The sequence below is a fragment of the Carassius gibelio genome, chromosome A15 (assembly GCF_023724105.1).
Source record: "Carassius gibelio isolate Cgi1373 ecotype wild population from Czech Republic chromosome A15, carGib1.2-hapl.c, whole genome shotgun sequence".
Taxonomy (NCBI): Eukaryota; Metazoa; Chordata; class Actinopteri; order Cypriniformes; family Cyprinidae; genus Carassius; species Carassius gibelio.
The window spans coordinates 3,082,366-3,097,331 of record NC_068385.1 but is presented as its reverse complement, the minus strand read 5'-3'; the positions used below and the strand labels follow the sequence as shown (position 1 = coordinate 3,097,331).

The 14,966-nt window shown below is 35.0% G+C and overlaps 1 protein-coding gene across 1 annotated transcript in view; it reads left to right on the top strand.

The window, feature by feature from the left end:
* LOC128028945 (neurobeachin-like) overlaps positions 1-14,966 on the top strand; it is a 235,933-nt gene that overhangs the window by 51,962 nt on the left and 169,005 nt on the right. Inside the window, exons 4-12 of the mRNA XM_052616324.1 lie at positions 191-286; positions 1,100-1,221; positions 2,605-2,731; positions 5,043-5,162; positions 6,018-6,164; positions 10,961-11,158; positions 11,360-11,493; positions 12,237-12,345; positions 13,387-13,539. Coding sequence (XP_052472284.1) covers positions 191-286; positions 1,100-1,221; positions 2,605-2,731; positions 5,043-5,162; positions 6,018-6,164; positions 10,961-11,158; positions 11,360-11,493; positions 12,237-12,345; positions 13,387-13,539 — 1,206 coding nt within the window. The remainder of the gene's footprint in view (positions 1-190; positions 287-1,099; positions 1,222-2,604; positions 2,732-5,042; positions 5,163-6,017; positions 6,165-10,960; positions 11,159-11,359; positions 11,494-12,236; positions 12,346-13,386; positions 13,540-14,966) is intronic.

The window sequence follows — 14,966 nt, the reverse complement described above, 5'->3', positions numbered from 1 at the left end:
ACAGGTGAGAATATAACAGATTGGATCAATGTTCTTAAATCAGAACTGATTTATTGAGGCAAAACATTAAATTTAAAGTTGAACATTTCAGAAATTCTTGCTGAGACGATCCTGAGGGATTTTAGTTAGGGTGATTTGGTTTTTCTTTAAGTCACTTGTCTTACCTCTCCCGTACTTTTGTCTTCCACAGCCAAGACATGCAGTTAAACTGCTCTCAGTGCTGACTCAGATGGCACAGAGACACGGACCAGACACTTTCTTTAACTTCCCTGGGCGAAGTGCAGCTGTGAGTGACCCCGCTTTTTAGCCTTTTTTTGCATTTCAAGGAAAGCGTATCTCAGTTGTCATGAAGTTAAATTAAAAGTTGTTTTTAAATGGTTATTTTTATAATATGGTTAACCAATAAATAACCAATATTAAATCACAAAAAAAATTTGAATCAATCGTTTTAAACTCTACAAATAAGTGTATATTTCACAACATTATACATGCAAACAACTGTTCAAAAGTTTGGGCCGGTAAGTTTTTTTTAATGCTTTAGAAAGAATTGTTTTAAGCTGATCAAGCCTGCATTTATTTGATCAAAAATACTGTGAAATATTATTACAATTTAAAAGAACTGTTGTCTGTTTTAGTACGTTTTAAATGTTAATTGCAATGGCAAAGCTGACCTTTTTAGCAGCTTTTATTCCAGTCTTACATGATCTATCATAATGATAATTCTTATTATCATCATTATTGAACAGTTTTATTGTATTTTTAATTAAATTCTTAAAGAATAACTTTAAGTGTATTAGTTCACAGCAAAAGTAAACTAAAAGTAAAATTAGAGTGTGCATTTCTATATAAGTTTATGTACAGTGTAATCAATTTAGACCAATAATAATACATTTAAAAACTGCTTGTGACTATTTAACATATATTTATTTGACTGGATATTTGTAAACAATAACTTGATGGCGTTAATTATTATTATTTTTATTTTATTTTATTTTGAAGCGCTGGATGGATATAAACAAATGTCAAGCATGTTAAAAGATTATTACATAACATATACAGACTCCAATACATTTTTGCCTTTTTTTTTTTTTTTTGCTAGGCGATTGCGTTACCTCCCATTGCTAAATGGCCTTATCAGAACGGCTTCACCCTCAACACCTGGTTCCGCATGGATCCTCTGAACAACATCAGTGTGGATAAAGACAAACCCTACCTTTACTGGTGACTACATTTCCAGCCTAATGCAGTTATAAAGAACTTTGTCATTTCATAGATAAAACTTGATTAGCTGAAAAAAAAATGACCTTCATGGCCTGCTTCTGTAAGTAAATTAAACTGAGTGGTTTTGTTTTTAGCGGTTAACAGAGAGATAGAGTTCTGGCTGCTATGCCACTTATATAATGAGCTTGTTAGAGGATTTTATTTTTTATTGATGATGTGGTGGATTATGCAAACATAAAAGGGGATTCTACTGATTTAACCAACAGAGTTTTGAACCCAGGGCATTATGTTCTGGAATCGCTGGAAAATATCTGCAGAGTGACACTAGGGTGGAAATAGCCAGGCAAAAAGAGCACCATATGTAGAGACTTGTGGGTAATTAGAGCTCAGATCAGTAGTACAGACATGTATTTATTGGCCAGGATTCCAGGAGCGAGGGAAAATGTTCCTAGAAGGAGAAGGAGTGAGTGTGTTTTGAGAAAGAAGGACAACGTACATTTTTGAACATCCACAAAAAAAAAAAAAAAAAAAAAAAAATTTCACAATATTGAGTTCAGTTCCTCCATACATTATGTAGATCCAGGCATTGAGAAGCTGCCCCAGACTTTGTGAGGAGGTTACAAAACAGCGTTGTTGAAGGCTGCCATGCTAATAACGCTAGCTAGCGTTTGATAGCTTTTGAAAGCGAGCGCTGGGTCCTGCTTGCTGTTTTGCTGCCAGATCTGTAGCCGGAGCTGCCAAGTGCAGGACCGCTCACACAAACTCAGAGTTCAATCTGTGCATGACACAGATTCGGAATAAAAGGGGATGTTTCACGAAAAAAACAGAGCATTGATTGACACTGAGAATCACACTTATTCTCTGCTCTTGAAGACTCTAAAGCGGTCTCTTGTGCTGTTAGTTTTCTTGTATGCGACGGTGATGTATTACTCGCTCCTCTCTGTTTGTTTTGGAACAGAAAACCAGTTAATGCATATCAAGAAATCTACATACTGTGCTTAAAATATTGTAGACCAGCCTAAGCTGGTTTTCTGGTTTTCGGGTCTGGTCAAACTAGTCTGTTGGATGGGTATAAGTTTAAAAAATATATATTTTTATGCTGGCTTGTAGACCAGCTTAGATGTTTCTTTCAGTCTGACCAGCCAAAGTGTCCAAAAACCATCCTGGGACAGGGACAAAAACCCATCAAACCAACTGTAAGCTAGTTTAAAGTATATAAATATATAGTTTATATGGTTTTCCAAGGCTAAACTGGGATTGACAGGATCACACCTGGTTTAAGCTTTTTTCAAAGAAGAACTGATGTAGATGTTTCAAACATAGCACATCCATATGTTATGAATTGCTGTATATTGTATGTATTTTTCAATTTTCCAATTTCAGTTTCCGTACAAGCAAAGGCATCGGCTACTCGGCACATTTTGTTGGGAACTGCTTGATTGTGACATCGTTGAAGTCGAAAGGAAAAGGTTTCCAGCACTGCGTGAAATATGACTTTCAGCCCCGCAAGGTAGGCTTTCATTTCCAGCTTTGATTCTCTCTCTCCCCCTACTAGCATTTGTAGTAATCTACTGATGGTGCTGTGAAGGAGGAAGAATTGAGTGGATGCACTTGTGGATTTTCTTGCTGTGATGCTCAGTGAAAATCACAAGGCTGTGCTGGAAAATGCACGATCCAGTTAACTGGGCTAAATATGTTTACAAGCTGTTACTAAACCCCAGGAAATGGAATAACTAAGGTCTTTTCTATATTTGTTTTTGTTTTGTTGAATCGAAGGGAAGTCTCTTGGAAATCACTGCACTGCTGCTGCAGTTTTGAAACATCTGTCTAATAAATGATTTCCTTGTTTTTTACTCAAAATTGAATGCTTTTAGCTGATGTAATCTTTATAAATGTTAATTACTCATAGTTGCTCTGTTGAGCTTTAAAACAACGGGCCTGCCAAGGTCGGGAAAGTCTTTCCCAAAATGAAATCTTATAGGTTAATTGCACATACATGGGGCAGATTTGCATATTGTGTGAAACTTTGAGTTGATGTCCAACATAAGATGTTATTTAAATGCAAAATAAAATGAATTACAAACTTTAAAAAAATAAAAAATAAAAATAAAAAATTATAATAATAATAAATCATTTACATAATTTATAAATAATTCATTATAACAAAAAAATAAACGGGATGAGCACTTTAGTGGTAGGCTGTTTACAAAAATTTAATTTTAATGTTTTCATTTTCATGTGTTTAATGTGCATGCAAGTGTTTAGTCAAATTTAAGCCAAATTTCTTTGGATTAATCAGATTTTCATTCGCATGGATGGTAAATGAACTGTTTAATTCTTCTGATCTCCAGTGCTTTAGACTTCTCTAGGGTTTTTATTTATTTTTCTTTTCTTCTTCCTAATTACAGCTTTGAAATTTTGATTTAGTGACTTAATATGAGCGGTAACAGGCATTATAGCAACTCTATTAGATTTTGTATGTGGTTTTGTTTTGAGGATTATAGAACAACAACAAATGGCAATAGAGAAATATCATAGTTCATGCATATATGCATGTGTTTGTCAGAACAGCTAAATGGATATGTTTTTCATGTTGTTTTAAAAATGAACTAGTATGAAAGAGAAAATGATTAAAAACAGCTCTGTTGCATGTTGCATTGCTTTAAAAATATACAACAAGCAGCATGCTTTTTGTCTTGAATGATGTGAGCTTCAGTGTGTTTGAAACACTGCACCATATTGTGACATGTCATGTGGTGGCACATTGACAGAAATGAAATCTGTAATGACCCTTGTCTCCTGCTAAGTAACCTGCCTTTATTTCCTCACTTTCATTTCCTCTCTGCCTCTGTCTGCTTCCACTCCTCTCCTCTCTTCTCTTCTTACTCAAGATCTGATGTATTATTTATATCTAAATGCAAATTTAACTGCATTAGACCTTCTGCTGGCTGCCCATGAAAATGGTTTTGGGTTGAAATGCATGCTTCCAGGGCCAGAAAAAAAAAAAAAATGGAAATCTGTAATTTTTCCTGATCTTCCTGATTTCATAAACTATTGTATCATTTACTCGTTAAAGGTACACTCTACTTTTTTTTTCTTTTTTTTTTTAAATAAGCTCGTGTTCCAACTCCCCTAGAGTTAAAGAGTTGAGTTTCACCATTTTTGAATCCATTCAGCCGATCTCCGTGTCTGGCGGTAGCACTTTTAACTTAGCTTAGCATAGATCATTGAATCTGATTAGACCATTAGCGACTCCCTCAAAAATGACCAAAGAGTTTTCATTTTTATTTTTCCTATTTAAAACTTGACTCTTCTGTAGTTACATCGTGTACTAAGACCGACAGAAAATATAGTGATATTACGCAGCGCCTGAAAATACACGATGCACTATGTAACTTCAGAAGAGTCAAATTTTAAATAGGAAAAATATAGAAACTCTTTGGTCATTTTTGAATGAGATGCTAACGGTCTAATCAGTTTCAATGATCTATGCTAAGCTAAGCTAAAAGTGCATTCCACCAGAACCAGAGATTGGCTGAATGGATTAGGTAAAACCCAACTGTTTAACTCTAGGGGAGTTGGACAACGAGCCTATTTTCAAGAAGTATTATTGGAATTAGCATTTAATTCATTTACTGTTATATTATCAGTCTATAATTTTTATGATGTATTAATGTAACTTGACAGTGTATCTATCTATTTTCTTTAGAATAACAAGCACTGATAAATCATTGATTGTGTAAGAGAATAAAATGAAATGAAATTGTTTTTTTTTTTAATGATGACAAAATCACAATGTAATAACTTTTTTCCTCCTCTAGTGGTACATGATTAGCATCGTTCACATCTACAACCGCTGGAGAAACAGTGAGATTCGCTGCTACGTAAACGGACAGCTTGTCTCCTATGGTGACATGGCTTGGCACGTCAACACCAACGATGTAAGACCACTTTGCTATCACTCTCTCAGTCTGTAGCTGCCGGATGTTGTCTCAGAGTGTTATCATCACCACTGTGTGCACAGTGTGAAATTTAGTTATGAAAGATGTATTGATTTATCACAGTTTCAGAATATATACTGTAAATGACGTTTATTTCTGCCAGCACATCAAGCCTATCATGCAAAAAACATTTTCTTAAACAGTAGGTTTTGTTTATGTATATTGTAGATTTGCCTTTATATATGTTTAAGTATGAATAACTACATCCGTAAAAAAAAAAAAAAAATAGACACTTAACCTCTAGTTGCTCCAGAGGCGTGCGACCTCTGACATATATAGCAATTGTAAGTCACTTTGGATAAAAGTGTTAGCTAATTGTTTTATGTTTGGAATACACACAACAAAAATTCTGATTAATAACTTGGAACACTCTAATGTAGAAACTCTGAAGCTGTCTGTGAAATACAGACCTGTTTTTATCCCAGATCAAACCTTTTATGAGATATTATCAGAGGGCTAAAAACATTTGATTAAAATTCACAGACCTTTGCCTCTGTTTTGCTGGACCTCACTGAAAGCAATGTAAGATAATTAAAAGGTTGGACCAGCAGTGCAAACCTCAGATCTCCTGGGAGTCGATTTTGATTAAACTAATAGGCAGGTTTCAGCACTGAATAACATATCTGCAATACTACATCTCAATTACGCTGTGAACCGATAATCGCTTAGTATGAAGTTTGCATACTGACGTCCACTATATTTACACACCAGCTCTCAATTTTTTTCCTTTACTATTCACTTTTGAGAGATTGCTACGGAGAACTCCAAGCTGTTTTGTTCATGTGCTTATCACAGAGCTATGACAAATGTTTCCTCGGCTCATCTGAGACAGCAGACGCCAACCGAGTCTTCTGCGGACAGCTTGGAGCCATCTATGTGTTCAGTGAAGTGTTAAACCCTGCTCAGATATTCGCCATCCATCAACTAGGCCCAGGATACAAGGTATGTATCAGATTTGCCAAAGTGCGTTACACAACAATGCTTCGCAGTCACCATTGATCTCCAAGAGAGGTTATTCCTTTGTCAATGACATTTGGTTATTGATTAATGTGCATTCCAACATGATTTCACCACGCTGAGGAAATAACCACGTTTTGGAATCTCAGCTGGTCATTATTGTCCGGCTACCATGTAACAAAACTGGATATTCCAGCAGTAAAAAAAGGTGTGAAAACTCTTTTTGTTGTCCAAAGTTTCTCAGTTTTGCTTCTTAATGAAGTCTAAGTTTATAGTCTTTCTTTCCCTTTCATGTTTCTGACCTTTTGGTGCTAATTCTCAAGGTGCTTTTGAGGTGATTTAGCATTTCATTGTGTCCATGGGGTAAACATTGCAGGTTACTGTGATTTGTGTTTTTTTTTTTTTTTTTCAAGGCTGTATCCTTATTAAATATGAAGCTCTGTCATATTAGTAATTAGGACTCGCAGCAGTTTTTCAGTCTCATTGTGCAAAGTCTAATTTTCGCTGAAGTACCAGGCTTTGATTAGTGACTCATTATCTAAAACAATAAACCACATGCATGGAACGGAAGCATATGTATCACAAAATGCACATGGGATCAAAGCCATTGTTTATGAATGATGAGCTTTTGCTAATTTAATTTCAAATTCACCATCTCTATTGTCTTTGCTTCATTACAGTAGTGTTTTAGTTATAGACTGTGTAATCTACAGGGACAAGAAAGCTAATAACTTTGCTTATTTTTACCTTTTGTGTTATAAACTACCAAGTAGACATTTGCACTGGGTGTTCTCTAATCAGTTTGGGGTGGTCATTTCCCTGATTATTTGCGTTTCTAGACCTCTTGTTCACGCTGCCCCTCACTTCGTCGTGGCAGGCTGGTTGCCAGAAATAATGAGCTGTCTGCTTCAGGGAGAAAGCAATTACCCACCTCAGATGAACCTATGAATGGAGTCTCTCGAAATCTGAAAAGAGGTTGTATCTTTCAGTGGAGTGCCAGCTATCAGGCTCCCTGTCAGCTCTTCGGCTTCGGACTGATCTACCTTGTCTAGTAATAGGGCAGAGGCCTTCAGAGTTTACGTAGCAGGGCTAGACCACAGGACCTGGCCCCCATTTGATGAAAAACACAATAAAATGGGGTTTTAATTGTGATGGAGCCACTATAAGCATTACTGAATTCTGAATGACTGCTGAATTCAGTCATTGTTTTGTTTTTTGTTTTCCTTTGTTTTGGCTTGGTTGAGGTGTTCACAAGTCATGTTAGTTAAAAATAAATCGTAAATATTTTTCCCTCTGTTTTTGTTTTGCTTTTTTGCTTTACTTCATTTTTGTGTTGCTTTGTGTTTTTCTTTACTTTGCATTGGGTTTGTTTTGTTTTTCTCAAGTCGTGTTAGTAGAAATAAATCTTAAATAGATTTTTTTCTGTTTTTGTTTTGTTCTGCTTTGCTTTTCTTTTGTTTTTTTTTTTGTTTTTTTGCTTTGCTTCATTTTTTGTTTTGTTTGTGTTTATCTTTGCTTTGCTTTGCGTTGGGTTGTTTTTGTTGTTCTCAAGTCGTGATAGTTGAAATAACTATTAAATACCCCCCCCCCCCCCCCCAGTTTTCTACCCTTGTATTTAATGACTTCTGTTTCCTGCCCTCAACATTGATTTACACCATTATTTGTTCTGTTGGCTTTTCTTAGCCTTTATGCAGAGTAACTGCCCGGACACGCATGGTCTTCTGTGATTAATGTGACTGATCTAAGGATGACTTGATTGATGACTCACCAGAAAGGGCAGTCTTATGTTGCAGCTGCATAAAAACACTGACCCCCAATCAGACTTGTGGTCTTGAAATAACTTAGTCTCAGATTAGCAGTTTTCATGGTTACTTGATCCTTCAGAAATCCTTCTGATATACTGATTTGGAGCTCATGTGGAAACCATGATACTTTTTTAAATAAAGTTGAAGGGGTCATTCAATACATTTTTTTATTATTTTTTTACTTTTCTCTGAGGTCCACATATAATCATAATTTGTACATCAATATACATCATAATTTAGAAGTAAAAGGCTATTTACTAACCTTCCCTCATCTAAACACTATGTTTGAATAAGCATGGCAGATTGTAGACTCAGAAGTAAATGTCCACTGCTATGATTGAAACAGTATGTTTGATGGACATAGATGGACACTGCTGTGATTTAGGTAAAATAAAAAAGCGTAAATACTTAGTACATATCAAACTATCTGTAATAACAGACAAAACAATAGTGATCACCTAATAAAAACAGTTACTCACACTTGTGTGGTGCGACATTACTGTCGGATCCAATATATCTGGCACAGCATCGTCCTTTCTGGTTAGAATTGTGCCTTGTTTGTAAAGAAATCCATGGTGAAATGAAGTGAACAAAAGACCAAGTTCCTACTGACACAGTCTGGATCATCATTAAAAATAAAGTTCTTCCACTCTTTCCCAATGTTAGGATCTGATGGAAGGATGTGCAAATACTGTGTTTTTTTTTTTTCAGAACTTTGCATTGAACAGCATCTTGTTGTCTTCTGATCATCTTTATCGTTTGATTTCTGTGTAGACCTGCGTTTGCTTCTCTCATTATTAACTATAAATGTGCTAATCAGTTATAGATTCACGCTTTGGGCACACCCTATAACTCCACCCCCACCCTCTCCTCTGCTGATGTCATCGTCCATTGCGATGTTTCATTGTAGATATCGTCCGATGCCAAATTTGTAGACATCGCCCAACCCTAATTGGATTGAAGCAGTACTAGTCCCTTACTTTGTCTTTCTCCCTTTTGTCAGGGAAGACAGATGCACTATTGCTACTGCAAAGTCTCACTAGGAGAAAACATGTGAGCATTACATCAGTTTCTGACAAAAGTGTTTCAGACGTTACGCCGACATTCTGTCAGGTTTATTTTCTTCTCATGCTGTGCTTTCAGATTTTTTGCAAAACTGTCAGCATCCATTAACATGCTGTGGTATTTATTTTCCAGTCCGTCTAGAGGATTTTGAGATTTGCTTTGTGCTGTATCATATGTTTGCAGCAGCAACCTGACCAGCAACAGGTGACATTTAGCCTATCTCTGTTCAGCAAGCAGAGTAAACCAAACAACATCTTTTCAGGTCAAAATAAGCATACAGAGCAGCAAATCTGATATGTGTTTCTTTTTCTCTTTCTATTCTCCATTTTCAAAAGAATAAAGATAACAATAAAGCTAACCAACAGCTAAATAGATATACTTTTTATTTGTATATAATGCTATATTTAATTTGCTCACAGATTTTTAAAAAAAAAAAAAATATTATATATTTTTTTTAATCAAGTTTATTGCCTTGGAAACTGTATCCACATGGCAATAATCTAACGACAACAAGTTAATTACAAACACCCTCATCTTTAAACAGACACTGGTTCACAGTTAGTACATGGATAATGAAATATGAATATAAAGAGCCAAGTCGTTTCTGAATGTAGAGGTTTATGTCTGTTCAGAATTGAAAATTAAAATCAGTAGTTGTTTTTTAATCTTTGTTTATGGTAATTTTAGGTAACACTTTATTTTAAGGTGTCCTTGTTACACGTTAATTATACTTACTATTATAATAACAATTAACAATGCATAATTACATGCAAGTGAACCTAAGCCAGATTCTAATCATATAAGTACAAGTACAGTAATTCATTAATATTACTTAGTACTTAAACGTTTAATTACACTGTAACAAGGATACCTTAGAATAAAGTAAAACCTAATTTTACATAACATTTACGGCAGTTTTACATCAAATTTGATTAAAAATGTCAAGTAGCTCAGATGACATTAATGGAAATAATGAATGAACTGATTGAAATAAATCATATGACAACAAAAATGTGGTGCGGAACTATTAGAATTATTTATTGTTGTTTTATACAAATATAGCAAGAAATAAATTATTTATTTCACAGTATGCACACATTTTTTTCAGTATTGGAAAATCTAAAAGAACGGCATGTCTTAACAGTCATTTTTAACCAATCTAATGCATCCTTGCTGAATACAAATATACATTTTGTTAAAAAGATTGAACACTAGTGCATCACTACAAAAATATGTAGTAAACTATTTTATTTTCAACAATAAAATAATGTCACAAAAAATATTTTCAAACAATGAAAATAATAAGAAATGTAAAAAATCAGCATATTAAAATGATTTCAGTTTTGAACATAGAACATTTAATGTGCATCTTTGGGGAAAAGGTTTTCTGCCCTTAATTGTGCATATAATGATATTCAGACATGCTCATGCATGCACAAACACACACACACATCTGGTCACATCTGGATGACATCATCACCCGGGGTGTGCTGCAGGTGTTGGGCCGTAGGCCTTTGATTCAACAGAACACGAACAATCTCATGAATGATAATTCAGTCGGGGGATTCCCACATCGCCCCTACTTCATCTTCATGATTATTTCATGTCACCAAGCTCATTTATTATTCATCATGCTCCCACGACTTTGGATAAGATTTAATCACTCCATAAAAAGTATCTTCTCCTTTTCATGCAAGGAATAGTAAATCCTTTAATAAGCTCATAGAGCAATATGATTTACATAGATACTATTTTAAGACATGTTAAATATACTGTACATTGTCATATTTGGTGAATTATCTCACCTTTGTCTCACTTGACATGTCTCACTTGTGTTATGCACCTTTTAGAGTCAAATTTAGACCAGATCTTCTTTCTGTGTTGGTCTATATTTCTCTCTTTACCCCTTAGAGCACCTTTAAATTTAAATCAGAGAGTGATATCCACCTGGCTGACCATCATAAGCAAGTTTTGTATGACGGGAAGTTGGCAAACAGCATTTCCTTCACTTACAACGCCAAAGCCACAGACGCTCAGCTCTGCCTGGAGTCCTCACCCAGAGAAAACCCGTCCATATTCGTGCATTCGCCTCATGCTCTAATGCTACAGGTAAATGTCTGCTTAATGCTTTGAGACTGCGTTCTACTTTCTTAATGCTACAGTAAATAAACCCCATAATGGTTTGTCATGTCACTAGTTAATTAGATGCTGCATTGTTTAGCTAATATTACAAGATAATGCAAAAAATTACTGAATGCATCCACCACTACTTTCTAATTCATTTGATTTTTTCCTTCTTTTTCTTTATAGGATGTGAAGGCCATCGTTACACACTCCATTCACAGTGCCATTCACTCCATTGGTGGTATCCAGGTGCTGTTTCCTCTCTTTGCACAGCTGGATTTCCATCAGCACAGTGAAAGCCAAGTGGAAAACACAGTGTGGTAAGGATCACTCAGTAAGGATGCATTCAGTTGATTGAAGTCATTTTTTTCAAATAAATGCTGTTTTATATGCTGATTAATCTACTCTTTAAATCCGGAATAAATACAAAATCAAACATTAAAAAATTCAAATATACAAATATTATGCAGCATATATGTTCTCAACCGTTTCATCAAATAGCATATTAGAATGTAAGCTAAAAATTCAGCTTTGGTTTCACAGAAACGTGTGTGTTTTTGATCTAATAAATGCACCCTTGTTATGCTTCAGTGTTTCAAAAACATGAAATAATCTTGCCAACCCCAAAACTTTAAACAGTAGGATTTATTTATTTATTTATTTTTGTATTTTATGGCCAATAACTAGTAAATGTTAGATATTAAAATTCTAATAAAACACTAAAATTAAAATTTAGGCATCAAAATTAATATTTATTTTGAGATTTGTTAAACATTAAATTTAAGTGTTATTAAATAATAGTGTTTTTAAACATCAACTGTAGGTTCGGTTTAGATGACAACAGAGGTAATCTAAATATAAATTAATCCACAATTAAATATCCAATTTTAGCTGATACGGATAAATGAAATAATAATAATATCAGCCAATAACCTAAGCAATATATCAAGTGCAGGATGTTTTTACCATCCATTCCATCAATATTTGGTCAGCAGGTCAATGCAGATTTTGAATCTGCATTGTTTAACCAGTATTTTTGTGTAATGAGATGTTTTCTGTACAGTTCTACACTCCTGGCCTTCCTGTTCGAGCTACTCAAGAGCTCCGTGGCAATGCAAGAGCAGATGCTTGGTGGGAAGGGTTTCCTGGTAATTGGGTACCTGCTGGAAAAGGTGATGTCACTGTTTTCTTTGTTTTTCTTTATATTTAGATTGGTTAAAGCTGAAGTGTGCAATTTTTTTTTAAAACGGAATTTCAAAAATAATTTAGAAATAAGTTTTCCCCAACCATTGTTCAGACAAATTGGTAGTTCTATGGCCAGGAGCATTGGTTGGGCCATAGCTATTATGTTGGGCCAGTCAACTAAACAGAATAATGTTTAAAGCACCACATTGTTTACACTCTTTGGGGAAATCAGCTTATATGAATGTCTTATACTTGTGCATTAATTTGGATATTAAAAACTGCAAAAACTCAAGGGATTTTGATGTGTAATGGACAAATTGTGCGTTTACTCGATTCACAAATACTTGCTCCTTTCTTTAAAAGGGTAAAAGAGTATTAATATTTGTGCTTTTCTGAAGGAGTTGTCATGACCTTGATTGACTCAAGCTTTTGTAAGCATGAGCTGAAAAAAAAAAAAAACATGCACTAAATTCACTTGCTAGGAATGGTGCATTTATGGTTGATGAATGGCAAACACACACTTCAGCATTTCTATGGTGAACGCTAGTTACACAGCGTTATTATATTCCTCCCTGTCCATGGGTTTATTGCAATGACATACAAATTAACCCAGTGTCATTATGTTCTTTTCTGCTCGCTATCTTTACTTATTTATAGCTGTCCTTTTTTCATAGTCTCAATATACCCTTGGCTTCATCTGAAGTTGGCTTTTGAGTAAAAGACTCATTCTGTCATTTAACAGCAGCAGCTGTAAATCTGAGCTACATGACCCATTCACACTTAGCCAGCCATCTGTTTGTGTCTCTTTTACTCACTCCTGTGTCACACCACGCACCTGTCTGGACCTCAGCTGCCAGCTGAGACTAACAACACAGAAAGTCTCTATAAAAAAAGTCAAAGTCTTTGTTTAGCTGCAAAGTCAAGTGACGGCTTGAAGCTTTAGATGTTGGTTGGTTCACTTATTTTATAAGGAAACTGAGAATTAGAGGTTGGTTTGGGAGACAAAAAATCTCATAATTGTTTCTCAGGCATCTCGAATACACATCACCCGGGCCGTTGTGGAGCAGTTCCTCGCTTTCGCCAAATACCTGAACGGCCTTAGCCACGGTGTGCCTCTCCTCAAGCAACTCTGTGACCATATCCTGTTCAACGCAGCTATTTGGATTCACATACCCGCAAAGGTGAGCAAGGGCATGTCTTTTCCAGAAGATACTCAGGTATGTCCCGATGAAACATGACTGCAATTAGGAGATTCTGAGTACACTGGTGTCAGGAGACCGCAGTGACCCGTCAGATGAGCAAAGGGTAACATTAGCAGAAGAAAACATGAGGCAGAGAATGAACTCTTTAGTGTTCACATTAGAACAAACTAAACTCAACATGTGCTGTGTCTGAAGATTTTTTTGTCCGACGTCACAGGTTTCTTGATTATCAAACAGAACGTTTTGTTCAGTGCATTCTCATTGAATATCTTTTTCACTTGAAATTAAAGTAGAAGTAAAATAAGTTTTTATATCTCTCCTTTTATATCGACTTTGATACCAATCTCTCTTGGTTAATAAATTTAATGTTGTGTCATCTAAAAAGCAGACACTTATTTGCTCAAGGAAAGCTTAATACTGAAATAGCTTACTGCTCCCAAATTGCTTCTTTTTCTTCAGGATTTTTTGACAATGACAACTTCACAGTCTGTCACCTCTTTCAACAGAAAATCACAGCCATGAAGAAAAGTGAGAGTTTTCTTTAAAAAAGATTTACAATTCAGTGTCTTGTGAGCATTTGCAGTATTGTCACAGATGGCTGGTTGATTTAGAATGACGTTCAAGCTTTGAATATATATATATATATTTTTTTTTTAATTCGACCTGTTTTGTTATGACCCATGAAGGAGAGGATGAGGCGTTCCTAAAAGAGGCCAGACTCTGTGCTGCTAATATGTGTTGCTCTGCACGGCTGCTGACTGTCAGGAATTAATAAAGGAGAGACCAAAACATATACGCGATCAAAACAAAAACCCTTGGTCCGAAAGAAGAGAGATTGTGGGAGTTTTCTCTAAGAGAAAAGTGGATAGATGAATGATGGGACAAAAAAGAAAGAATAAAAGAAAAAAGAACAGAAAAGGGGAAAAAAGTGACAAAAGAAAGGGGAGAAAATTAAAAAAACAGAAAACTTAACAGATAAAAGAAAAAAGCAAACAAAATGAAGATGAGAAGGTGAAAAATCAACAGCTAGATGAAGAAAGAAAGACAGAAAGAAAGAAAGAGGAAAGGAAGTAGAAGGAAGCATCCAAAAGGGACAAAATTGAGACAGAAAGAAAAAATGGATATGGATGATGGAAGGAAGAAATATAGAAAGGGAAAAAAGTGAAAGAAAAAAGATGTGAGGAACAAAAAAAAGAAAGTAGGAATGACAAAAGATGGGAAGGAAAAAGAAAAAGAAATAAATAAAATAAAATAATATATATATATATATATATATATATATATATATATATATATAATGAAAACTGAACAGCTAGATGAATGCATTGGAAAGAAAGAAAGAAAGAAAGAAAGAAAGAAAGAAAGAAAGAAAGAAAGAAAGAAAGAAAGAAAGAAAGAAAGAAAAG